Source organism: Xiphophorus maculatus, chromosome 20 (assembly GCF_002775205.1).
Source record: "Xiphophorus maculatus strain JP 163 A chromosome 20, X_maculatus-5.0-male, whole genome shotgun sequence".
In the NCBI taxonomy this organism is placed as follows: Eukaryota; Metazoa; Chordata; class Actinopteri; order Cyprinodontiformes; family Poeciliidae; genus Xiphophorus; species Xiphophorus maculatus.
This window is the reverse complement of record NC_036462.1, coordinates 19,368,134-19,393,606: the sequence shown is the minus strand read 5'-3', so window position 1 is coordinate 19,393,606 and position 25,473 is coordinate 19,368,134. Positions and strand designations below refer to the sequence as shown.

At 36.4% G+C, this 25,473-nt stretch overlaps 4 protein-coding genes across 5 annotated transcripts in view; all 4 read left to right on the top strand.

The window, feature by feature from the left end:
• The window catches only part of grm2 (glutamate metabotropic receptor 2), a 47,592-nt gene extending 41,213 nt beyond the window's left edge, over positions 1–6,379 (top strand). The window contains exons 5-6 of the mRNA XM_023324634.1: positions 4,763–4,940; positions 5,969–6,379. Of these exons, the coding sequence (XP_023180402.1) occupies positions 4,763–4,940; positions 5,969–6,042 (252 nt within the window). The 3' untranslated portion in view covers positions 6,043–6,379. The remainder of the gene's footprint in view (positions 1–4,762; positions 4,941–5,968) is intronic.
• Positions 6,380–8,167: 1,788 nt separating this feature from the next.
• parp3 (poly(ADP-ribose) polymerase family member 3) lies at positions 8,168–14,514 on the top strand. The gene is made up of 11 exons (XM_005799813.3): positions 8,168–8,274; positions 8,558–8,744; positions 8,828–8,953; positions 9,639–9,818; positions 9,926–10,055; positions 11,235–11,458; positions 11,533–11,688; positions 11,774–11,860; positions 11,938–12,115; positions 12,205–12,348; positions 13,534–14,514. The coding sequence occupies exons 2-11, from the start codon at positions 8,574–8,576 to the stop codon at positions 13,704–13,706; spliced, it is 1,569 nt and encodes a 522-aa protein (XP_005799870.1). The 5' UTR covers positions 8,168–8,274; positions 8,558–8,573; the 3' UTR covers positions 13,707–14,514.
• Positions 14,515–14,609: 95 nt separating this feature from the next.
• On the top strand, positions 14,610–20,848 carry LOC102225526 (probable G-protein coupled receptor). Of its 2 annotated transcripts, XM_023324635.1 has the most exons (4): positions 14,610–15,740; positions 17,073–18,354; positions 20,119–20,138; positions 20,763–20,832. In XM_023324635.1, the coding sequence occupies exons 2-4, from the start codon at positions 17,125–17,127 to the stop codon at positions 20,782–20,784; spliced, it is 1,272 nt and encodes a 423-aa protein (XP_023180403.1). In that variant the 5' UTR covers positions 14,610–15,740; positions 17,073–17,124; the 3' UTR covers positions 20,785–20,832. The 2 variants fall into 2 exon arrangements, with proteins under 2 accessions (XP_023180403.1, XP_005799945.2); XM_005799888.2 differs by lacking the exon at positions 20,119–20,138 and having other exon boundaries at positions 20,763–20,848.
• Positions 20,849–22,797: 1,949 nt separating this feature from the next.
• Positions 22,798–25,069, top strand: LOC102225266 (caveolin-2-like). The gene is made up of 3 exons (XM_005799887.2): positions 22,798–22,942; positions 24,102–24,289; positions 24,484–25,069. The coding sequence occupies exons 1-3, from the start codon at positions 22,811–22,813 to the stop codon at positions 24,641–24,643; spliced, it is 480 nt and encodes a 159-aa protein (XP_005799944.1). The 5' UTR covers positions 22,798–22,810; the 3' UTR covers positions 24,644–25,069.
• Positions 25,070–25,473: the final 404 nt, after the last annotated feature.

Sequence of the window (25,473 nt, the reverse complement as noted above, 5' to 3'; positions counted from 1 at the left end):
GTATTTTATATGCATCGGTGCAGTGCTTGCTTAAAGCCTGTCTGCTCAGAATGTCTTGACTGGGGATTGTGGTGAAGTGTGTTGAACTCAGAAACCCAGACCGGAGAAAACCTAACAAGCAGGATACAAACGCACCAATTAGCCCCACAATAATACTCTTAATTAACAGGCTTCAAATTCCTAAACTATACAAAATCCTATTAAAACATGTATGCAATATTCTGTAAATGGAGGATATGTCAAACGCCCAAACAGCCTCTCCTGAAATAAATTCTATCAGATTAGAGCTTCACTTTGACTGAGCCATTATAATTCCAACTATTTAGAAAATAAAATATGCTGCTTAGTTGTGCCCCTTTAAATTTTAAAGATGACACTTCAAGCACTAAAACTCAACTCTGTGACATAAAATAAAAGTAGTAATGTTGGCTTTTTTAAAATTAAAATTCAAAGTTATGCACCACTTTAATTGTTTTTCAAAGAAAGATCCACTAACTTGGAGCAACCTTTTGTCAACTCTAAAATTTGTTCTTTTTAGCTGAATTGAAAACCGCCTGAACTGAACTGACCCTCCATATTGTACAACACTTTAGATGATCAAACAGTAAAACCACATGCATTCAGTAAAACCACTGAATGCATGTGTTTTACATAGGAAGATTGTTGGTGGCCTTCTACAAATAGTAAATGCCCTGTAGTTGTTTGGCCCTTTATCTAGTCCAAGAGACTCCAAAAAGCTTCACACTACATCCAGCCATTCACCCACACATCCACACACTAATGGTAATGTGATAGTTAATAGTCTTATCTGACAATAACAACAGAAAGGAAACCTGGCAACAGGTTAAAGGGTCATTAAAAAAGTGTTTCTATACAAAATTTCAGTCTCCTGCACTACCTAATTTGGAAACACTATAATTAAAGAAAAAGTCAAGAGAGTTACCTATTGTAGGTATGGTATAAGCTGCTACCTTTAAGATTAACCTTACTTAAAATATTCTGACCTTTCCTTTATAATGTTCTGGTCCATACTAGAATGTTTTTGTTAATGAAAAAATTCTTAGCTTTCGAGTCGTATCTGACTCAGAAATCAAGGTTTAATTAGTGTTCAGATGTTTTTTTTAGACACACACACAAACAGATAAATTGATAAATACATAAGTGTGTTGCTGAATGGGCGATGGCTATCTGCAGGCATAGAGAGATAAACTGAATTGGTAGAAGTTCTGTCCTTAGTTGTGAGAGATTACCCCTCTGGGATCTCACCAGCACGTAATGAAAGAGAAACAGGAGAGAGAGAAAAGGGAAGGAGCCTCCTGACACATCTGCCTCTGCAGAAACACGAAAAAGGCAGGCAAGACCATGAAGGCTAAATGGGAACTGAATGTCTCTGTATGTCCCTGTGTGTAGCTGTGTGGAATGGAGTGTGAAAGACTGGGGTGCTGAGTCCCAGCTGTGCTCCCTCTATCCTGGGACTTCAGGGATGCTCAGAGGAACCTTTCCTCTGGCCCCTTTAGGCAACGTAATTCACAGCTTGAATGGACTCATTAGGTGGATGCAAAACTCCTCTTTGACTGATGAATAATTACTGAAGCAACTGAGTTGGCGGAGTGCCTCTAGTTTTTACAAGCAGTGACACGTTACCAGTTTTCTCCTGGTTTTACAACCCTACTCAGATTGTTGTCACACCCCAGTGGAAATCTTCAGCTCAATAACAAATACAGATTAGATTGCAGTCAGCCAAGAAATAGTAAACAATGCTAAATGCAATCTCCAGAGCCATGAATGGCACATTGATTGCTGTAAATCTAGTAAAATTTCCCCTTTAACACACTAATCATATCCAGAAACCTTCATGATATAAGAGGGTTTTTTGTTATTGTACTTTAACTTGTTGTTTATCTAAATGCCTGTTGGTACATGTCAAAGTGTCATTATATATGAATGTCTGTTTTATGATTTTGAGTTTTAATTGATCTATAATTAGTTTGTAGTTACTCATGGCTATAAATATAAATGACTCATAATTATAAATGTAAATTGTGGTTGATATATTAAACTTTAATTGTAAGCTTGATTTCGTCCTTGAAAGGCTTTGCTGTTGGAAACCTTGAGCAGAGAAGTGTAGTTACCAGCTGGGCAGAGTTTTCATGAACAAGGTTGGTTGTTTATGAGTTGATGTCTCTTTGCTGGTTGAAGAAAGAAATACAAATAAATAATTTCTCTTATTAGCTGCTTGGTGCAACAAGGTCTCCAATTTCTCAAATTCTGCCTGTAGCGGATTGACAGGCCTGTGGCATGCTCTCTCCAAGACGCTGTCGGCTCCTGTTTGCATTTAAGCTGTGACTCAGACAGACACAGAGAAAAGACATGGAAAAGAATCCATTAATATTTTCTTCCTCATCAATTGGTCCAAAGATTAATCAACCAAACACTTTATATATTTATCTTGTTTAAGTTTTATCTTAACTTGCTCAATGTCAATCATTGATTTTTTTTTTTTTTAAAGAACACTTTCCTACTTCATATGCAATTTGATTTTACAAGGATCCAAAGTGGGAAACCAACCAATAATTTAACAATTTGGGACAAATAAACCAACACCTTCCTCCACAGGTAGCCTTTTAGTCTAAAACAGCAGCGTGTGTTTTGATTATGTTTCTAGAAAAGAGAAGGTAAAGTTGGCTCAGAGAGAGGTAACACAAAACCCCATTTCAGGCTGTTCTCTTGTCAGCTGTAGCATGATGGTTCACTAATTTCTGGTTAACAGTTAAACTGATTCACTTTGAATTAATTCCTCTTTTGTCCTCTCAAACTCACCCTTTAAAATAATTTTTGGTCGCTAAAAAATTAACAGACCCTTTCTTTTAACTTCAGAGAGGAGAAACTTTTTCTTTAGCTTGGGATACAACTGAATTTAGGAGATGCATTTTTTTATTTTATAATGGGTGTAACATAAACTTGCTTCCTGACAAAAAAGAGAAGAATTGCAGCAAGATCATAAACGACTATACATAAATAGTAATTGAAAATAATGCATAAAAGCTATGACCCTCAACCTTTCTAAACAGTTTCATTGAGCAGCAGCAGCAGTAATAGTAATAGCAACAGTCAGAAGTTTAAATACAGTCTTCAGCAGCTTTTAATGCATTTGAACCATTCTTTTTCATTGTAGAGTGATGATACAACTTCAATTAACTTTAAAAGCAGCATGTTATCATGTTAAGCAGCTAATTATCTCATCCATTTAAAATGTAAATTATATATACAGGCCATTTACTGTACAGAAGCCTGGGCATTTAGGATGACTAAATGATGTAGGTTTGGCATCATTGTCTTGTTCAAAAACTCAACTTTATTCAAATTTCAACCTTCAAATCCAAACTATCGCCCTGGAGCAAAGGGGGATTTAAAGTTTAGGAAAAACTGAGGAACCACCAAGGCTGCAGGTGATCATAAGCTGAACGATACTGGAACACCAGTGGTACTGCCATCAATGAAGCAGGGTGCAGGAGAGAGTACAGATCGAGAGAGAAGCACTGCTCAAACCTTTAAGCCAGAACTTAATGTGTGAAGCCAAGTACTTTCTAAATAAAGTTGATAGTCAAATAAAAAAAGGTTGAGCTGTAAATCTAGAGTGGTTAGGGTGAAACATTTGTGAAACATGGGGTTGGTAATGTCATGCTGAGGGCTTGTTTTCCTGCTAGTGGTATCAGGGCATTGCACAAACAGGTTTTGAGTAAATAGGAGATCTGCAAATGATTCAACTTGATCTTAATTTAACAGCCAAATGGTTGAAAGTTAAACTCTGTGACCCAACAGGATGATGAGCCCAAAGACACATCAAAACCAGTAATGGATAATGCAGACCAACATCAAGTTTCCAGAATGACCCTTGATTTAAATGTCCAACATGCTCTTTATTCAGCTCCAGTACACAGCACTTTTAATCACAGGAGACTGTGTGAAAAGTAAAGAGGCTCAATTAAAATCCAACATCAGTGCACTTCAATCCAATTCAACAATGTTCAACATAATCCACATAGATTAAAAATAGAAAACTTTCAGCATTTAACTCGTAGTATTTCTACTATTAACAATAACTATACTTCTATAAATTAAGTAAATTATTGCAATTATCCTACAAAACCATGTGATAAATCTAGGGAAGCTATTCTGTTTTAGATCTGTTCAAAACTGCTTTTGTTGACTTGCTGCTTCCCTGATATTATCCTCCTGGCAGAACAGTTGGTGCACAGCGCTACACTTGGTGCTCACACCATTTTAATATCAGCATTAACATTCAGGGTGATAACAAACACCTGCTGTGGTTCTTGTGAAATAGCAATGCGCTTGCCACACACCGTATAATGCTGGGCTGTATCCTCTTATTAAGGCGGGAGGAAAAGGCTGTGAAGGGGTTGGAAATGATGGAGCAGACTGAGTGTAAGCAGCAGGGTGAGCAAGGTGAGGCAAAAATTACTGAGGGTTAAGTTGCTGATTGACAAACAAATAAAACGTATAACTTGCAATGTATAATTATTCGGCGTCACAGATGTCATCAGGTTTCTCTCTGAGTTTCACCTTTCTTTGACTCTAAAATTCAAAAGACGTATTTACTCAAGGATTTCCTAATGTGGGGCTTTTTTTACTGCATTAAAGAAATGTTTGTTAGAAGCAAAAAATGTCTACAAAAATATTTACACTGCAAAGTTTTTGGTGTTTAGCAGGGAATCTTTTCTTCCCCTTTTTCATCCTGCAGGTGCAGATGACCACCATGTGCATCTCTATCAGTCTCAGTGGGTCTGTGGTGCTGGGCTGCCTCTTTGCTCCAAAAATCCACATCATCTTGTTTCAACCTCAGAAGAATGTCTGCAACGTCCGAGTGGCCACCACCCGCTATAGCATCAACACCGGTCCGACCTCCAGTTTTTCTCAAGGTATTGTCATAAAAGAATAAGTAATAATAGCATTTAGTTATTCAGACCACTGGGTGTGAATAGATTTCAGAACTTTCTCTAAGTCATGAAGAAGCCAAGTCTTATGATGTTAAAAAGATACATTTAAAACAAAGAGATGCTAAACGAGATGAGACAGCAGCCATAGTCTGGTCAAAAAACTGATAATCTGGTTATTATGCCAAGTGTTTGTTGTTTTTAAACCTTTCTTGCAAAAGTTGGTTCTAAATGACTAAAAGTGTATTTTTTAAATCCATTTCATTCCTTAAGATAATTGTCAGAACATAAATAAAGCACAAATAAAGCCAGAGGGACACTGATGAGATATCTGGTTTTACATAATTTCAGAATATTAACTTGATATTAATGTTAATTATTGTGATACATTCCACTGAATGTAAATTAATTGAGTTGCTAAACTTCCAGCTCATTTGGGAGACGAGTGATTTTCTTGATTGTTAATGTTGAAAAAGTGTTCAGACCCCTAGAAACTTTTCCTGTAGTGTCACATCACAATTAGAAGTTTCAATGTAGTTCTGTGGCATTTTCTGTGACAAACATACATAAAGTAGCATATAATTGTAAAAAGGAGGAAAAGAAAGAATACTTTTCAAAAATAAATAACTCAATACAAAACTGGAAAGTGTGCCAGGTATTCAGTCTGATTGTAGGCCAGAAATTTCAGGTTTGATCTCATCTGGTTAGAGCACCTTTGTTTCCATGTTTGCTGTCTCCTGTGTGATTTTGGTAAACTTTACCAGATTAAGCAGATTCTTGCATTTGAGTCCACAGTAACACACCCAGAGCAACTCTGGGCCTTTTGGAAATTATTCTGGGTTTCTCAGATTAATGCTGGACTACCTGTTTAGCTGATTCAAAGCAAGTCAGCTTAGGCTGGTATCTAAATAAAACAACTGAACACTAGAGGGATTTATCAAATGCTGCATACATTAGCTGAATAATTATTGTTCTGTAACAAAAATCGTAAATCTTTTTTTTTTGTTTTGCAGCGTCAGCCTCTAATGTTGTTCCAACAGTTTGTAACGGACGAGAGGTGGTGGACTCCACAACGTCCTCCTTGTAAAGATCAAGGTTTATTTATACATATTTTTTTTGTAAACAGAGTAATATAATCCCTAGTCCTCAATCAGGTGTCTCAGATACAGACAGGGTCACGCAGGCGACCATCCTGACTTTGTTGTCCTCAGAGTGCTGTGAGTACAAATGTCCCAATTATGTCATTTTGTTCTTTGACTCGTAGCAGTTTTGGAGATGCCAATAAAGGAAATTATAGCTCTTGTTTTTTGGAGATTCTACTTGCAACAATGGAGTAAATTATAGTAAATCTGTTCAATGTAATATATTCAAGACGTTTTTAATGTAGAATATAGTGGACCAGTTTGTGCTTTTCTTGTAATTTATGTAAATAAAATGTGTTTTTTATAAATAGTAAAATTTGTTTGTTTCTGCTTGTGATTTCTGTACATGGTATAATGAGGTGCATTCCAGAAAAATAACTGTTTGATGGAAAATCTGCACAATAAGCTCAACAATGCTAAATCTATGGTTTGTGTTCAATGCTTTACAACTTTCTATGACAAAATAAGTTTGACTTGTCAACCCTATATTGGTCACTTTGAGTGATGATGGTTGAAAGAGTTCTTTGAAAAGAAGTTGGAAGGAGAGGAAAGTCAAACCTTGAGCATCGCATTTAAGTTACACTTTTAACAGTTTGATTATTCAAAATTTTTTATTTTTGCTATGCAGAAACACCATTTGTAATACGACATCAAAATCCAACAAAGCCATCCAGAAACACCTCAGTAGTTAGTGGCAATGGGCTGAAGAGACTGATGCTGTAGAAAACACAGCCAGCCCAGATATGTTGCTTCACACTGCCATCTTGTGTTATGACCTTTTTATTGAAAATCAGGAAACAGACTATAACAATATGGTTTTCCTACAAAATTATTTAAAAACTTTGCATAATGGAGAAATTACAATATCAAAAATAGTTGTTTTCATATCCAAGAGAAAATATTTTCTTAATTTGCAAGTCTTATGGTCTAATGGTACATACACATAAGTAGTGATTTAGTGATCTTGAAACTAGATGTGTACAGCAGTTGAAACTGCCATTTTCACATTGTCTGACTTTAATCAGACTAAACGTTTTCGGTTTTAGATTAGTTAGGATTATTAAAATAATTAAATATTTGATTAAAGCCAGAATAATGGTACAGATAATTTTTAATTGCTTTCATTAAAGTCAAAAGTTTACTTTAAACCTATGGTTCCTTTGTGATATCATAAAGAAAAATTTATAAATCAGCCAAACTATCTGGAATCTATTTCAAAATGAAATACAGATTTCAATTTCCAGATGCCTGAATTTGTTGTTTTCGTCTCACAAACAAATATAAACAGAAAGCTTGGGACTGTACAGACATTCACCCTTCATGAAGGAGACAGACTCACAATCTGTTGAAATTAAAATTGGCCATTATGACTATAATGAACAAATGGGGAAGCTAGAGAGCCTTACAACACAATCCAAGCTGTGAGGTATGGAATAGCAGCATCATGCTGTGAGAAGTAGGGATATGTGCTAATGAATATGTATATAGCATCATCAGGAAATATTACATGTAAATATTGCAAATATATAATAAAATAATCAGATTCAAATTGTGTTTGCATATTTTTTACAATGCAAACAATTCTGCAAACAGAAGTCTTTGAACCTCCTCCTCTTGAAAATAAAATGCATGTGCTGTTCAATTTCTTTCCCCCAGTTATGTTAATCAGTCTCTTGAAATACTTTCACAACTATCTTATTATGTCTATATTATTCAAAGAATTAAGGGCAGAAGTAAATTTAGTTTGAACAATGAAGAAAAATTAACAGATTGAAACACTGTTAGCTTTATGGAAGCACAACATGAAAGAAAAAAAAATGAGTTAAATAATATAAACTTCTTTACGAGTCATTATGAAGTCACAATTTGGAGTAATTTTGCATTTGATTTTGAGAATCTGAAATCAGAATTTTGTGTCTTGTATTGTGTCATAAACTTTTAGAAATTAAAATTAAGTTTCCATCCTACATTCAGGAAAGTCACCTCTTAGAAGCGGTTCAAAGCTTGACCGCCAGGTGGCGACCGCGGTGAAGCTGACTCCAACTGGAGAAAGATGAGAGAAGTAAAGTCCCTCCTCTTCCTTTAGTGATTCTCTTGAATCTTCCGCAGGGAGTATTCGCCGACTTCACATTTATCATATTACAGTATTAACACCGGTTAATATTGTTTTTTAAGAGGTAGGTTCCTTTTCTGAAATAGATTCAGGTCCTTTTATGATCATTCGTGTTAGACTGTGGAAGCTGCAGTTGTTAAAAACTCGTTAAAACTAATGTTTTATCTTGCTATTGACGTCTTATTGCAGTTGTCGAATGGTCAATAACAAGGACAGCACAAATAATATGTAAATAGCTTGAAAAATAAGCCTGTCAGCTTTGATGTCCAGCGAAGGGGCGAGTCGAGGCATGTTGTTGCTTGTCCTGGCAGCATGTCCAGCAATAAGCGTTGTGAGTTTTTGTGCAGGTTTTGGAGCTTGGATATGGCCCCTAAGAGAAAAGCCGCTAAAGCTGTCAGAGCAGGTGGGAAAAAGGTGAAAGATGAACCCAAGGATGCCTTCACTTCTACAAAAGAGGCGCTTCTGGCTGCAGGATCACAGGTCAAAGCCAAAAGGAAGGTGGATGAGCGCTGTGAACTTTTTTCATCCGGAGAGGTAGAGAAATGGCACTAACTGTCCATTTATTTTGTCCATGAATAACATGTAACTGTGGAAAGTCTTACATGTCGTCTCCACAGATTCACGAGGACTACGACTGCATGCTCAACCAAACAAACATAGGAAACAACAACAACAAGTTTTATGTCATCCAAGTTATTAAAACAGGCAACTCATACTACTCATGGAACAGATGGGGACGAGTGGTAGGTTACATACACCATCATTCAATTAATTTCAGCCATGTTTATTTACAAAAAGCCAATTTACAACTGGTGTCATCGAGGCATTTTACTATCGGATCAAATTCATATGCATTCTACATATGATTGCCTTAGCGGAGAACGCTCCTAATGAGCAATGTGGCGAGAGTGGAAGGGAATGTCTCCCTTATAACAAGAAGTTGACATGAGGACATGAAACCTAACATTCAGATTCTTACCAATTTATTTAGTAGGAACAATGTACATTAATTAATATTTATGTAAATGTGCCATAATTATTTTTTCATCTATTGTCCCTGAAGAATAGACGTTATTCTTTATTATGGCTATTCATTGCATTTTTCCTTGGCTGTAAAATACAGCTTGCCTCTGCAGTGGCTGATGATGGCATTTGAACTAGGTGGCAACCTAGCATTTGAGCTATGTTAGAGAAACAAAAACTCCCTGAGTAGTGGGCAACATGACAATTGGAAAAGTCAATTTAATATTGACATTTTGACAGGTTGCCAGGCTTACAATACTCAATATGTAGAAATTAGCATAGTCATCTGTTTTTCTGTCTAGTTACTGGAACTTGTTTATTTGGGTTTGATGTAACATCCAGATTCACCATCTGAAACACTACTAATGATTATTACATTCAACATTTTTCTGAATCTGACCTCAGGGGGAAGTGGGACAATCTAAACTGACTCCATTTGCTAGACCAGAGTCAGCCTTGAAGGACTTTGAGAGGAAGTTTAAGGACAAGACAAAGAACAACTGGAGTGACCGGATGAACTTTGTCTCTCATCCTGGGAAGTACACACTGATTGAGGTGGACGGAGAGCAGGATGCTGAGGTCAAGGTATTGCAACAGTTTATTTCTGAACAACAGGAAGCTTTGAGTAACTTGCTGTTAATATTTTGTTAATATCCTTAGATATATTTTTAGATGTACTTTTTGCTTCACAGGTAGACACTGTTGATGGAAAAGTCTCAAAGAATTTCCTCCCATGCACTCTTGATGGCGCAACACAGAATCTTATTAAGCTCATTTTCAGCAACGACATGTTCAAGGAGGCAATGAAATGCATGAATTTAGGTGGGTGTGTCTCACTTAACCAAACATTTTAAACTAACTGTTTTCTATAACTTTAGGTAGATTAAAACACTGCTTAAACACTGTTATGCTACATAGCTTGATTCAGCTTGGGGTGAAAGTTTTGCTTCAAAGTGTAGACAAGATCTACATGATCAGGTTGCAACATGCAAATGATTAACCATTGTTAGAAATAAAGGTTGACCTTGGCTTCCTCTTATCTTTGCATATTAAAATGTAGGTCTGATCATTTTTTTAAACTCTTTTCAGAATAGTTGTATTTTTTTGTGGGCATGTGTTCGCATACAAAACAGTATAAAGTGTGGCTCCTTCAAATCATTCCTCCTTAACATGGAGGGTGTTTTCAGGGCCTTGGTGATAGCTCATGGTGCAAGAATGAAGTACTCTTCCCATCATTCCAGATGGAAGTTGAGAATTCCCAAGCATTTTTTAAACAATCATAAACGTTGGAAGATAAGATTGTGGTTGTTTACAAATGTGATGGCAACATACTTGGTTCCTGGTTCCTATTGAAACCCAACCCTAATGAAAGCCTCTTGCTTATCTTCATCAGAAAATTTAAAGATGAACTTGCCAAATGCCAGTCTGACCTTATGCACACATTCACTAATTTGTCTTGGCACCCATGTCTGCTGTTCTCTCTTCTCTTGTTGCAATTAAAGATCCCTTCAGAAAGTTGACCTGAATTCAAAGTGTAGCTAATGTAGATACAAGCTGTAAAAACAATCTGTAAAACAAGATGGTATTCCTTGGATGGACACATATCACTTAACTAGGGAAACCCAAGGAGTTCATTTGTGGAAAAAAAAAATCCAGACTTTTCCAAAAGTTAAATCAGCCAATTCAATTAATTAATGAAAGCGCTTTACTCTTGTGCCCTAGTCAGTAATGTCTGATTGTTGTTTTTTTTATGAACACTAGCTCTGCACTCAATTCCTTAGTGCAGGGTGATTTTTGTTTTTCTTTCACACTGAACTTAGTTTGCAACAAGCCAACATTGTTCAAACAGTCATTGAGATCTTACATCCTGTAAAGTGGTCTCCAGAGTGCAGGGTGTTTTAGAAAGGTAAATTACAATATTTACCACACCAATTTGCAAATAAAGTTATAAAAACTACTGATTTGACCAGTGGGGTGTGTACATGGCTTTTATTTTTACAGACATCAAGAAGATGCCTTTGGGAAAACTCAGTAAGGGTCAAATAGCAAAAGGCTTTGAAGTTTTGGAGGAGATTGAAGCTGCTATGAGCCAAAAAGACGGAAGAGGACGCCTTGAAGAACTCTCATCAAAGTTCTTCACTGCAATTCCTCACAACTTTGGCAGAAACAGACCGCCAGCCATTGACACCAAAGAGATTGTTGAACAGAAGAAAGAGATGCTTATGGTAAGATTTTCATTTGATTTATTGTAATTTTATAAAGTTCTGTCAGCTCTAATGTCCGTTTCAATGTTGTTAAGGTGCTGGCAGACATTGAGCTGGCCCAGACTCTGAAGTCAGAAACAGAGAAGGCTCAGGATGAGATGGTGGAGACGGTTCCTCATCCTATTGATCAAGACTACATGTCTCTGAAATGCAAGCTCTCCTTGTTGGCCAAAAATACAGAAATGTATAAGGTACTGTGTCCTAAATTACAATTGACTGCAAAAATAATTGGCATGTTCCAATTACTAAAGTATTTCATGCTTTTTGCGTTTGAAGATCATCGAGAAATACATGAAGTCAACTACATGTACCTATAGTAAGCCAAAGATACTCAATGTTTGGGAAGTGGACCGAGAGAAAGAGGTGAGGGACTTCTGCCAGTTTTGCACTTGTAGTGAAGAAGTCCAGAAGTCTTTCATCCAACACATTATAACTTTCAGGGAGAACGCTTCAGTGAGAATGACAGTCTAGAGAACCGTCGCCTGCTGTGGCATGGGACAAACATAGCGGTGGTGGCAGCTATCCTGAAGAGTGGTCTCAGGATCATGCCCCATTCAGGGGGCCGTGTTGGCAGCGGGATCTATTTTGCCTCTGAAAACGCAAAATCTATAGGTTATGGTAAGAAATCTCCTAAGAAAACTATTCCTTTGAGTTCTTTTGAAATCATAGTATTATATTTAATTGAAATGTATTTCACTCATTACTAGTGCGTCCCTCAAACAACACTGGAGTGATGTTTCTGAGTGAGGTAGCTCTTGGCAAGGAGTTCACCATTACCAGAGATGACTGTACCTTGAAGAAGGCTCCTGCCGGTTATCACAGTGTGGTAGCACGAGGCCTTCTGGAACCAGGTAAAATGCTTTGGTACAGCAGCGTACTACAAATTTACAAATGACCTTGCTCTTAAGGCCTCTTGGTGTTGAAATTATGCTTTTAATCTTTGGCATACGAAAGATCTTCTTGCTCTTATTCCAATATTCACAAAACAACACGGCAGCAGAATTGATGGCTTCTTTAAGTTAAATTAATAAATCAAGAATTTGTCAGTCGTTAATAAAGTTGATCAGTCTCACCTGTTTTTTTTTTTAAATAAAAAAACATCAGATGTTTATCATCTCCTTATTGGGTTTGCTCTTGTTGGATAATTTAAATAATGAATGAAGAGATTTTGTATAGTTATCAAATATAAGCATTTATTTGCAGTCAAATTAATTACACATAAACAAGGATCATATAATTTTTTTATCTATGATCTACTCCATACATGTGAATGACCATTCAAAACTATAATAATTACATTGAATAAATGTCTTAACCTTTTTTTCAATAAATGCAATTCTATTTTGGATTAAAGAAAGGTTTTTCTTTAACAAACTCTAAAAAAAACTAAACAGAAATGTAAAGTATATTTTGCACAAAAACAAATATGCAATCAAACATGATGGGGCTGAACAGACCTGGTGTCGACTGGGTTTACATAGCAATTTAATCTGGGAGGTTTTCTCTCATTCAGCATTCGTCTTCCTGTTCTTACGACAGAAAAACAGAATCAAGCCTAATCAGCCTATCAGAGATTTAATTTAGCAACATGTGACCATGAATTGGTTGATAGCCAAACAAATGTTGAATTATTTTTTGCTATTCAAATGTATTCTTAGGGTAAGTAACTACATGTAATCATCTAAGGAATAAAAAGGGAGACATCTATTTTAGTTACACAGAATCATTATTTAAAGTTACAACTTTAAAAAATAATTGGCCAAGTTCAAAAACTTTCCTGACTGCGAAAGTGTCCATTGTAGGAATATTTTATATTTAAGGGACTCCTCTGCATTGAAACAACCTATTGATCATCTAAAGGGTCATAAACACATCCAGCATCCAGACAGTCAGGAATGCACTGTGTGATAATACATTTTTACTTAATGATTGCTTTTTCTAAATAATAAAAAAGCAGTGGAAGATCAAATTTGAGTTTTCTTTCTGCACTCCAGTGCTTAAGAGGGCTGATGTGGTTCTGTCTGTTTTGTTTGCAGACCCGTCTCAGGACACCGTCATCACTCTTGAGGGCAAGAAGGTTACTGTTCCTCAGGGAAAAGCCATCGAACAGCCCCAATACGCCAACAGCAGCTTTAGCAACAGTGAATACCTGATCTACAAAGAGAGCCAGTGTCGCCTTCGCTACCTGCTTGAGATAGAAATGCGTTAACAGTTTCAGTATAAAAAAGAAACAAGGCTGTGCAGGTCATCAGAGCATAGCTAATCCTACCTTGTTGCATAAGCGCCTCTTTCTGTTTGTGCCTTATAATTGCATGAATGACCCATAGAATGTACTTTGGCTTTGCACATTATTAGTAAATGATGATAATCTTACTGATAGTAATAATATATTATTCTATACTGCATAAAAGGTGTTTGTTTTAATGCATTGGTAATTTTGAGTTGACTATGCTTACATGTTGAAAGGGTTTATTGGCACTCTAGGGGTTTTGAAGGACTTAACTTAACACAAGAAGGTACGTGCTTAGCCTTTGGAAAATTATTATTTTGCTGCGAAAGCAGAGTAGATGGAGGTATGTGCAATATCTGCCTTGCTGTTAGTCATAGGGTTAACTGACAGAGAGGATAAAAAAATAATGAAGCTTTTGTTTGGAACATTTTCTTTGAGATTGCAAAAGGGGTTGACTAAATGGTCTCTAAAAATATACACTTTAGTTATTAAAAGTCATTTCCAGTATGAATTTTCACCTCCATATTTTAAATAACAAAAGTATGGCAATGTGTTTATAGAAGTGGGAAGCTTATCCTGTGGTTTATAATGACGAACTGTTTCTTAAACCAGTGAAGACTGTTGAGGTACTCAAAAGTGATGTCATATGCAAATTGCTAACATAGTTGTGGTTTTAGACTGTCAAAATGCTGCAACCTGCTGACCAACATACTGTTTATTTTGCACTGACAAACTCTTTGAAGGGTTCAATAAACTAAAATGCAGAACTCGCCTGCATTTAAGCATACCATGTCATAATTGTATTTTTGTGTACATTACTGCTCACAAAAAGCAGATCATATCTTTGTTTTCTCAAGGAAACTTCCACTTTGTTTGAGTCATTTGCAAACTCTAACAGCTGATCTTTCCAAGTTGCTCTGTAAAGTTCTTATCTGACCAGAACACTTTCTTCCACATGTTTTCTGCATAGTGTGGAGTGAAATGAAAACAAGAGTTCATGTAGCTTTTGCTGTGAAACTCTTCTACAAAGGTCTGATTTGTGGAGTGTGGGACTAATCATGAGTCTCTGGAGAGCTTCCAAAATTGCCAGTGACCTCCTAGGTCAGTTTATATGGACTTTCATGTCTTTGTGGGCTTAGAACATTTTCACTTCATTGACTGAACAATTAATATGTAATATAACAGTGTCTGATATGTTCTTTGGTCTTCATGATGATGTTTGATCTCTAGTGTTCCTGAGCAAACCCTAGAGGTCTTCACAGAACATCAAGCTTTATATTGACATTAAATTACACACGTTACTTCTAAAAATGGATTTCATTAAGGGATATTAAAGTACGCCACACAGATTTGTATTTGTAAAAAGTTTTAAAGTGCTGCTCATTTTTTCTTTCACTTCACAGTAACGCACTGGTTTGTGTTGTAACCCTGACAAAATTCTTCTGTACGTTACTTAACAAAATGTGAAAAAGTTAAATAGGTGTTGACACTTTTATGAGCTAGGGTAAATCTGTCATGTTTTGATAACAAAACTGACTTTTGAAATTATACAGAGTGGATCTGTAGTGTTTTTGAGAAAATGGAGGAGTTAGGACCCAGGGACGGCTGGTAGGAGGACAGTGGCGTGTGTGTCTGATGGCAGAAGAGGAAAAAACTTCAGCATGCACCATTACACAAAACAATGTGTGACAGTCACTGCCATACACAGCGCAGGACAGGACAGAGGGTTATCAGAGGAGGGGTGAGGAAAGAGGAGAATAATTTCCCACCAAAGCCATCATGGAATTGTATTTTTTATATTTTTCTTTGTGATATAAATTGTAATGCAGTTCTAGTACCAGTCTTCGGAAAAGCCAGACTTTTGAAAGTTTAAATTTTTTTTAATCTGAGATGGATATATGATGTATATACTTTGATTTAAAAATTAGATAAAGCATCAATTTTGTTTACTTTTGCAAAAAGCCTTGAACTCAAAGCAACTGGTTTAAACAACAAACTGAGAGTGAACCAGAGGTAAGTCAGTATTATCAAAATATTGTTTTTCTTACTGCTCTTCTAAAACATAATATTAAAGCACCATAATACCCATCTTCTGAATATCGTTGACATTTTTATTTCACTGCAAGTTAACATAAAGTGTTTGTAGCTACATGGAGAAATAAGAATGGCACTGAAACGATAACACAGAAAAGCAAGGCTCAGTTTATCTGCATAAATGGGCAGTTTAACATCATTAAGAATGCATTAAGAATGCAGTTGTTAATGCATTCCGGTAACACAATTTAAAAAAAATTGAAAATGTGTTCATACAACTAAAGGTTACTTGTGTATTTGTTGTGTGGACCTATGGCTCAGTTTGGATGTGGGCTTGAAACAAAGCCGAAAATATAAATGAAGTGAATGTTTTGTTTAAAAAATGGTTGGGTTGTAGTGAGGTTTGCTCTTTTTATGTTTCTGTCACATGGGATTCAAATATTGATTGTTAGAATTACAAATCTATACTGTATAATACTGAAATTGTACATTTTGGATTGCAGTGTTTCTGTTTTAATTGAGATTTAAATGAGCTAAGTAAGTGATATAGTCCAAAGGAGCAGATGAATTATATGTTTTTTTCCCCCACATACTCAAAACTGATAAGCTTTGTGAGGTTATTAAAAAATAACCTCACACACAAAACATGTTTTTGTAATTTGACTTATGTTTGAAACATATTGATAAGCTAAAGTGAATTGCACAGATTTGAATTATGAAGGCCATTGATTGTTCATTATTTTAATTTTGGTATTAGAGAAAAGGGGGTTGAATACAAATAGACTACATGATTAATTGTGAAAAACACTGAAAACCATGTCTGCTAGTTTGATCACAAAGCAATTCATTTATCAAAATGTTGATAATCTGTCAACTTTTTCAATAGTTTTTGTTTCAGTTACTACAGAAACATTCAGTAAATTAGAATATTAGTAAAAAAAATATTTTAGCAACTCAATTCATGAAATAAAACACATACAGATTAATTACACACAGGCTGATGTCTTCAAACTTTATTTCTGTAAATTATTACGGTTTTCTGCTGATACCTAATGGAAACATGAATTTATGGATAAGTATGTCAGAACATTAAAAAGTTATTTTAATACAAAAATGTCAGCCTAATGAAAAGTATGTCTAGTACCCTCTTAGTGTTTTTTTAAAGTACTTTTAATTTGCGAAACCAGCCTCATCAACACATATTCAAATTTATTGAATGTGTCTGTTTACGAAATGGTTGAAAACAAAAATGTATATATATTTTTTTATAATAACATTTTAGTTAAAATCTGTTTCCTTCTTTCAACACAGATATTGCACCCATGAGAATATCAGAGCTGAAAATGGAGGAGGAAATCAATAAATGATGGCGGACATGACGGGGTCCATGATCACCTCTGTTACCGATCCTTCTGTTGCAAACTCCACCAATCTCACTGTCCCCGCCGATGTCGGCGTTGTCACAAGCTCCCAGTCACAGATCAAAGATCTTTTCGGGTTGTTCTGCATGGTGACGCTTAACCTCATCGCCCTGCTGGCCAACACCGGTGTGATGGTGGCCATAGCTCGCGCTCCTCACCTGAAAAAGTTTGCGTTCGTGTGTCACCTGTGTGCAGTAGATCTTCTGTGCGCCATCCTCCTGATGCCTTTGGGAATCATTTCCAGCTCTCCGTTCTTCGGCACGGTGGTGTTCACTGTTCTGGAGTGCCAGGTTTACATCTTCCTCAATGTTTTCCTCATTTGTCTTTCCATCCTCACCATCACTGCCATCAGCTTGGAGCGTTACTTCTACATTGTGCACCCGATGCGTTACGAAGTCAAGATGACCATCAACCTTGCTATTGGTGTGATGGTGCTAATCTGGGTTAAATCGCTCGTCTTAGCTTTGGTCACTCTGTTTGGATGGCCGGCTTATGGACCTCAGAGCTCCATCGCAGCAGCTCACTGCTCTCTTCATGCTACCCATAGCCGCCTGAGAAGAGTATTTGGAGTGCTCTTCAGTGTGATTTGTTTCTTAGCTCCTGTAATGGTCATCTTTAGTGTTTACTGTGCTGTGTATAAGGTTGCTCGCTCAGCAGCTCTGCAGCAAGTCCCAGCTGCGCCAACATGGGTGAATGCATGCCCTGTTAAGGACCGCTCTGACTCCATCAACAGCCAGACAACCATGATTGCCACCACCCGCACTCTGCCTCAGAGACTGTCTCCAGAAAGAGCCTTCAGTGGAGGAAAAGCTGCAATAACTTTGGTGTTCATTGTGGGCCAGTTCTTGGTTTGCTGGTTGCCCTACTTCATTTTCCATGTTCAAATGTCTCTAACCGGGTCCATGCAGAGCCCGGGGGATTTGGAGGAAGCCGTAACTTGGCTTGCTTACTCTTCTTTCGCAGTTAACCCATTCTTCTATGGCCTCTTAAACAGACAAATCAGAGATGAGTTGGTGAAATTTCGACGTTGCTGCTTGAACCAGCCCTCAGAGGTTGGAGCGTCCAGCCAGGAGGCTTCATTTCAGGAAAACTTCCTTCAGTTCATTCAGAGAACCACCAGCACACCTGAAAGACGCTCCTGCTGCTCTAACTCCAGTCCCACATTAAACCAGGTGAACATCATTCCAGGACAAATTCCAGAAGAGCATGCATAGACTGCCTGTACACTCATTATATAAATGTTTATAGAATATTTATTCCATTATTCGATAGAATAGAAATAGCCTTCATTGTCCCATAGTAACAACAGCATTTAGATATTTAGGTTCACACAACACAGCAAAAGGTATTGATAGGCTGTTAATTTCTTACATTACTTTGTTGTTTTAAATGTTCTTATATTTATGGTCTTTACTAACTTGATTATTTTCCTTGTTTCCTTTTATTATTTTTTTAAAAAACAAAGATGGCTATGTGGTAACACCAAAATATTTGCAGTTTCAGTCAAAGGTTTACATGTACTCATCACAGTCAGAGCTGTCTTTGTGTTTTTGGTTGTTTCCTACAGTTTTCTTTTTTCAGGGTAGAAATATACAAACAGTTTCTATGATTTATTTCAATAATTTCTGTCTGCACAGAGGGAAGTTACACCCTTTTTTTTAGCTATCAACAAGCTTCTTGTGTAATTCTGATGGAATAGATTTATTTTAAATTGGGCAGCACACACTTGTCTTTTAATCATCAGCTACATAAACCCTCACCTTGACTTCTCCAAGCATTGTGGCCAAATAGGGGAAGTGAAGAATCCTGTAACTGTAAAAGGTTTTCATACAAAGCATTTGACTTCTCGTGTGGACAGCTGCAAACTTCAGTCATGCTGAAAGACATCACTTTGAACTTTTTATTTCCTCTTTGTTTATCACTCGATTGGTCAATGGTAATGTAAAACTGTTTTTTCTGTGGACTTTGACACCAAATTCCCAGAATCCTCCATTTTATGACGACTAGAGTTCTGGTTTGCTTTTAACTATAACAATCCCTTTCTTTGAACTAAGGGTGGTATCTTGGATCAGATTGTTGAAACTGGAGCACATTTGTGTGTCCTGACAAGACAAAGGACCAAAACAAACATCAACACATTGGAATGGATAAAGCAAACATTAATCAGCTGAAATGAACCCAAGCTAAACCTTATTTAAATTGTGCTGGCTTTGTAAAATGTCTCTTTGCCAGGAAACCCATTAATCTAAATTAACCAAGAAGAGGGAACAAAAACCCAGCCAGAAATGTGCCACAAGCTTGTTAATGGCAACATAAAAGTCTGTGACTTTGCAGTCACTAGCAAAGGAACTTTTAACCAAATGCTATATCTATTTGTATATTTGTGCCTGTTCATCTTATTTTCACCCTGTCCAAATTAGTAGAAAATCCTCTGTTAATTCCAACCTATATTTTCAATTCTGGTTTTGTAAAAATCTCTGAAATATTTGAAGCATTTCAGATTGTAAAACAAACAAACAAAAAATCTGTTTAAATGGTTAAAAGCACAAACCTGTCAAGGCATTAATGACTGAGATGAATGTGTGTAAACTTCTGGCTGCAACTGTTCACTGCAATTTTCCCTTTTTGATATCTGACATACATTTCAAAACTGGTCTTATTTTAATTGAGATTATAGAAAAGCTTTGGTATAGATGTACATTGTTGGATTAACTGCAATAAAGAAAACATTGTCTGATGGATAATTTAGTTTCAAAAATGCATGACTGTGTCCCATCTGACTTAACATTGCCACCATAATGACACTATTGAATTTCTCGTGTCATCGGTAATATTTATACATAGGAAATGATATTCAAGTAGTAGATGAGGTTCGAAAAAAGTCTTGATTATCCTGCTTGTGGTAAATTTTATAATTAATCTTTTTTGTGTTTCAGGAGAGAAGCCCTCAGGATAGGTAGGGATAACACCTCAGACTTCCTACTTAAAACAAATATTAGGTTTTGATGTCACCTCCCTCTATTGCCATATAAAATAAAGTGGACTTTTGATCCAAGTCTGCTCAAATACAGACTCAGTCCAATAAAACTCATTTACATGTGAGCAAAGATAGCAGGAGTCCCTGTGAATATGGACCAACGTAACTTGGACATGGATATGGGAAGGAAGAGATAGGAAATCTGCAGTGAAAATCATTACTGGGCATTGATAATGCACCAAAGTGCTATTTTATGGCCTTTGCTATTTGTATTAGCCATCGTTCAAGACAGAATAGGGTGGTTACAGCAAATATAAGCAAACATCATTCTGCAGTACGAGTGTTACTTAGGAATACGCACTCTTACATAACTGTAGGTGTGACTAAAACATTAGGTTTTCAACCAAACACATATTTTTCAGTAGTTTTTTTTATTTAAAATAATGTTCAGAGGGTAATAATTCACTCAATCTTTGTGCACTCCAATGCAGAGCTCAAACATTAACATCAGTGAATACAAATGAGAACATTGGACAAATCTCAGCACAGCAGACACTCCTAAATAAAATTATGTCTGAAGTGTTTTTCTTTTTTCTTTCAAAGGATTTTGGATGAACCGGAGTGACGGGGTTCTGACTGTACCTGTAAGATTTAACAAAGCCATTCATGGGGAAAAGATTTTCAAGTTTGTCTGAATTCTTCTGTCTTCTCCACCCACATGTTTACAGACTATTAGAATTTTTCAAAGTAAATTAATGTTCATAAAATGCTTTTCATAGACATAGACAACAGCACAACGAACTTCATCACTGTGCAACAATGTAAAGACTATAGTAAATCCTAGGCAAATGGGGCTTAAACAGATTTAGTTTGTTATAATAATTTAACTACACTACACTTTCCTCCACAGCCTCAGGGAAACAACTGGAAAGACTTGATTTTCTCTTTTTGTGTCAACAAGCTAAATGGTAGCAAAGATGACAGTGACATTTTTCATGTCAACCAGTACGGTGTGTTTTGAAACAAGACTACTAATACTGCATGCCATATTTCTCAATAAGCAAGAAAAAATTTAAAGAAAGAATAAATGAAATAACTTTATTTAAAGAGACAAAAGGAGATAATCTTAGTATCAACATTTTGTCCTCCATTTTGAACTCTGTACTCATATACAATAAACTACTTGACCATTTAACATGCTGTAAGATTATAATAAAACATGAGTAACACATTATACAGTATTACTGCTGCTTTACTGTAATGAAAAATAACCAAATACAGTTCCTGAACTGCAGTGTTACCACACAGACGTTCTTGCAAATCATTCATTTTGAAGTGCCTTTTTATGAAAATCATGTTCCATATTTTTGTGCCTTTTTAAATATTTCACACTTTAAACAGTTAGTTGGTTGTTGTCTGGTATTTATGTTAGACTAGATAAATCTTCGAATAAAAACTATATTTTATTTTATTAAAAAAAAGAATTGCAAGCACTTTCTCACAAACTATTAATTCATATCTCACTGAAACAATTAAGAGGTAAAATTAAAAGCACTTTTGCTACCATCACTGCTGTTCTGAGGTTTAATTATGTCATAAAATTAAACATTGTCCATGATGAAAATATAGTCTGATGATTAAATCACTTCTCCCGATAACGGAAACCTTTCAACACGGTAAACAAGCTGCATATTCTGGCCAACAGAGGGCGCAATGTGGCAATGAATTGCTCTATCTTTTGTCTGAATCGAAATCTGCCTAAACAATAAACTATAAACACAGAGATTTATGTTGTTCACTCAGTCTTGGACAATCTTCTCTTAAAGTTAAAATGACGTCCCAAAAAGACTGATGAGATGTCAGATGGCTTTTTGTTTAAATTTTAATGTTGAGATTTCTACTGAAGTTTGCCATTAACAAAACAACAACAACAAAAACAAAAACAATGTAGAAAGTAAAGATGGATGGATGATATCTGACTATGTGTCATTGTGTTTCCAGAGCCTGTCTAATGGTATTTTGGTGAAGGTCATATTCTGAAAAAATACAACAGGGCCTTAAAACCTGGGAACAATTTGGTGACATACGTGCACGAAAAAAAGTGTGTTAGGTTTTAAAAAAGGAAGTTGAAAATTGGCTTTGCTAACCTGTCACATTTTATGTAAGACATCTTACTTTTTTCTCTGAAACAAATGCATAAAATATACAAATTGGTGTTCTGCGACGTATTGTTGAATAAGGAAAAAATTGGGGATTCAGCTCAGATGTGCAATTAGCCGAACAGCTTCTTCCAAACCCTGCTGCGTGTTAGCTGAGTATTTACAGGGCAAAACTCTGGCAAACATCATCACCGTTCGCTTGATTAAAGGTCTGTGAGGTCTGATTGTTTCCACTCATCATAATCTCTCCCACAATATTCTTGTTTGAGCCTACTTCCTCCGAGATTAACACTTCTCATGCAGGTATGAAGCAGACTGATTGTGTATCACGCAAAGCCAATAAAAGCATTGCTCAGAAATGGTCAAAGCAGTCATCAGTGTGCTATGTCCCACCTGGGTGTCAACCACGAGCCTGTCATCCGGCTGGCTGCACTCGTTCATCCTTCATGTTTCCAGTGATTCCAAGCAGGGCCACAGCTCAGCCGAACGACAATGGATGAGGACAGACTGAAATCGGGGGAACTGATGGAAGTAAAGGTGGATGAGGGTCCGGATTTCACCCACCGTAATTCACAATCCCAGATTGAGGACAGGGATCCCAACAGAGTCAACAGCAATCTAAAGGTATGTCCCCCCCCAAATTACTTTTGCTCTCTTTAATACAAAAGCAGTCCTACCCCTTGAAACTGTTCACATATTTTACATTTCAACCACAATCTCAAATCCAATTCAAAGTGAACCGACTGATGTAAAATAGTTCAAAACTCAGCTATTAAATGGTTTTTGATTGATTTTGGAAATACAAACCAGAAAAGTGTTGTGTGCATTTGTGTTCACCCCCTGTTTGTCACAACCATTGTACATTCATGTTTGATAAATAGCTCAAGTTCAGTCAGGTTGGATGAAATATATATATATAACAATATTTATTTAATTAAGTATGTATGTTGGATCAATTGGTCTCTCTAAATCACACCATGACAATGGTTTGCTTAGTGAGTGCTTTCTATGACACAATGTTTTGTTTTGCTTTAATGAACCCCTGAGGGCATTACAAAACAGCTGCATATTAAGCTGACATTAATTTACAGCATATTAAGCTGACATTAATTTACAGCATATTAAGCTGACATTAATTTACAAATTGGTAAACATTATTTACTAATTAGGCTATGCTGGAACATAACTGGCTTCACAACTTTCTTTAGATGTGTCGTAATAAAGTTGGGTGGATATAAATCTAAGTTCAAGTTTATTTTAAAAAATGGGAGAATATATATTAATGAACATTTATACCAGATTATAGCCGGGTGGCTAATTTTCATCTCTAGTCCCGTTGGCAGCAGGTTGATGTTAAAGTGCAAAATAACACTACAAAATAAGAAATACATAAAATAACCTCAAAATCGAAATATCTTTGAAAATACTCAATTTTGACTTTTATGGCTTGTCATATCACATATAACATATAATGTATACATATAAAATATAACATCTTAGAAGCCAGCTTTTAAGATGTTACACAATTATTGATTTTTATATTGTAAAATTATGAAAGGGATCTGTCTTTTTTGTCGTCTTCACAATTATTGGCTACTTTGTGTTGATCTACCACATACAATCATCTGATTCAGACTAAAAACTGTTAGTGTCCTAGAACTAAGTACATCAAGGATTCTTTTGTTTTTGTTTTTTACAGAGCTGCATCCATGTCATTCTGCTCATTTCCCCCCCTTAAATAACAGCGTTTAATGAAAATCCTTGGTTCTGCCTGTGCCTTAAGGTCATGTTTGAGGATGTCATTGCGGAGCCCCCTTCAGTGCGGAGCTTTGATAAAGTCTGGCTCTGGAGTCACGCCCTGTTTGAGGTGTCCAGACTGTGGGGCTACCGCTTCATCTCTCTGGTGCTGGCGGTGCCGGTGTCACTGACTGCAGGGCTGCTCTTTGCTGTTCTCAGCTGCCTCCACATCTGGTAGGACCTGAAGCTCAGATATGAGGGTACAAATACATAAAACAGAGCAGGATGAGCTGCTTGGCACACTTTTAATGAATAAAGGTCATTTGTGAAGGTTGCAGCTGCGTTATTTTCAATATGTTGTTTCTCCCTAGAGGGAACTTTTTTTGAGGATTAGCTTATGTTTTCTCCTCCCCTTTATGTCCTTCTAGGCTGATCATGCCCGGCGTGCAGCTTCTTCTCATCAATATGCAGTGGATCCAGACTGTGTGGGCCAGCATACTGAACATTTTTATCACGCCTTTCTATACCAGTTTTGGAAAGTGCTGTGGTCAAATTATTATCCGCCTGGCGAGTGCTGATAACAGATAGAGCTAGTTATTTAGTCAATGTAAGCAACTAAGCAGAAGGTATAAAGAAAAGACAAGCAGTGAAGAATTGCTAACTATTTGCTGACAGGGATCTTGTATCATTTGTTATTATTTTGTATTTTTATGCATCTGTTATACTTTTTGGCATGCTGAAACATTCATCAACTTTTCCATTTTGTAATGACATTGACGCATGGACCCTCTAAGTCACTTCAGCAGCACCTCACAAGAGCAGCGGATATGTGTATTCCAATGCCACAAATACAAAATGAAAATCCACCAGAAGCACATTTTAATAAAAATTCATAACTTTCTAAATTGCTTGCACATAAACTGTGGTACGTGGGGGTACTATCAAGAAAAATATTTTGTTGTTTTGTTTTCAACGATCAGCAGAATTGTGAATTAGATGAATAAAAGTATTTCTGACATAAAACAAATGTCTAAAGTTGTCTCTGATTGTCAGCATTGCGTCTATGGATTATGTCAGGCAGATATGAGGATTTGAAAGTTGGAAGGTTGGAAAACAGAGATCTGAATGTGCACCACACCAATCTTACACCTGTCTTAGTCTGTGAAAACAGTTGTTCAATTTCATCACATGAAATAAAGCCATGTAAAAAAAAAAGTCGATTGGATTCCTCTGAAATTCTGTCACACATTTAGACAAGTGAGTGTCATCTCCGCTCTAAAACATTTCCCTCACAAATACACAATCTAGAGCACTGATGATTAAATCACTCAATTAGAACATTAGAACATGGACATCAGGCTAAAATACCTTTTGATAAGTTCACTTCTGGGTGATATTTAAAATTTTTGAAGGATGAC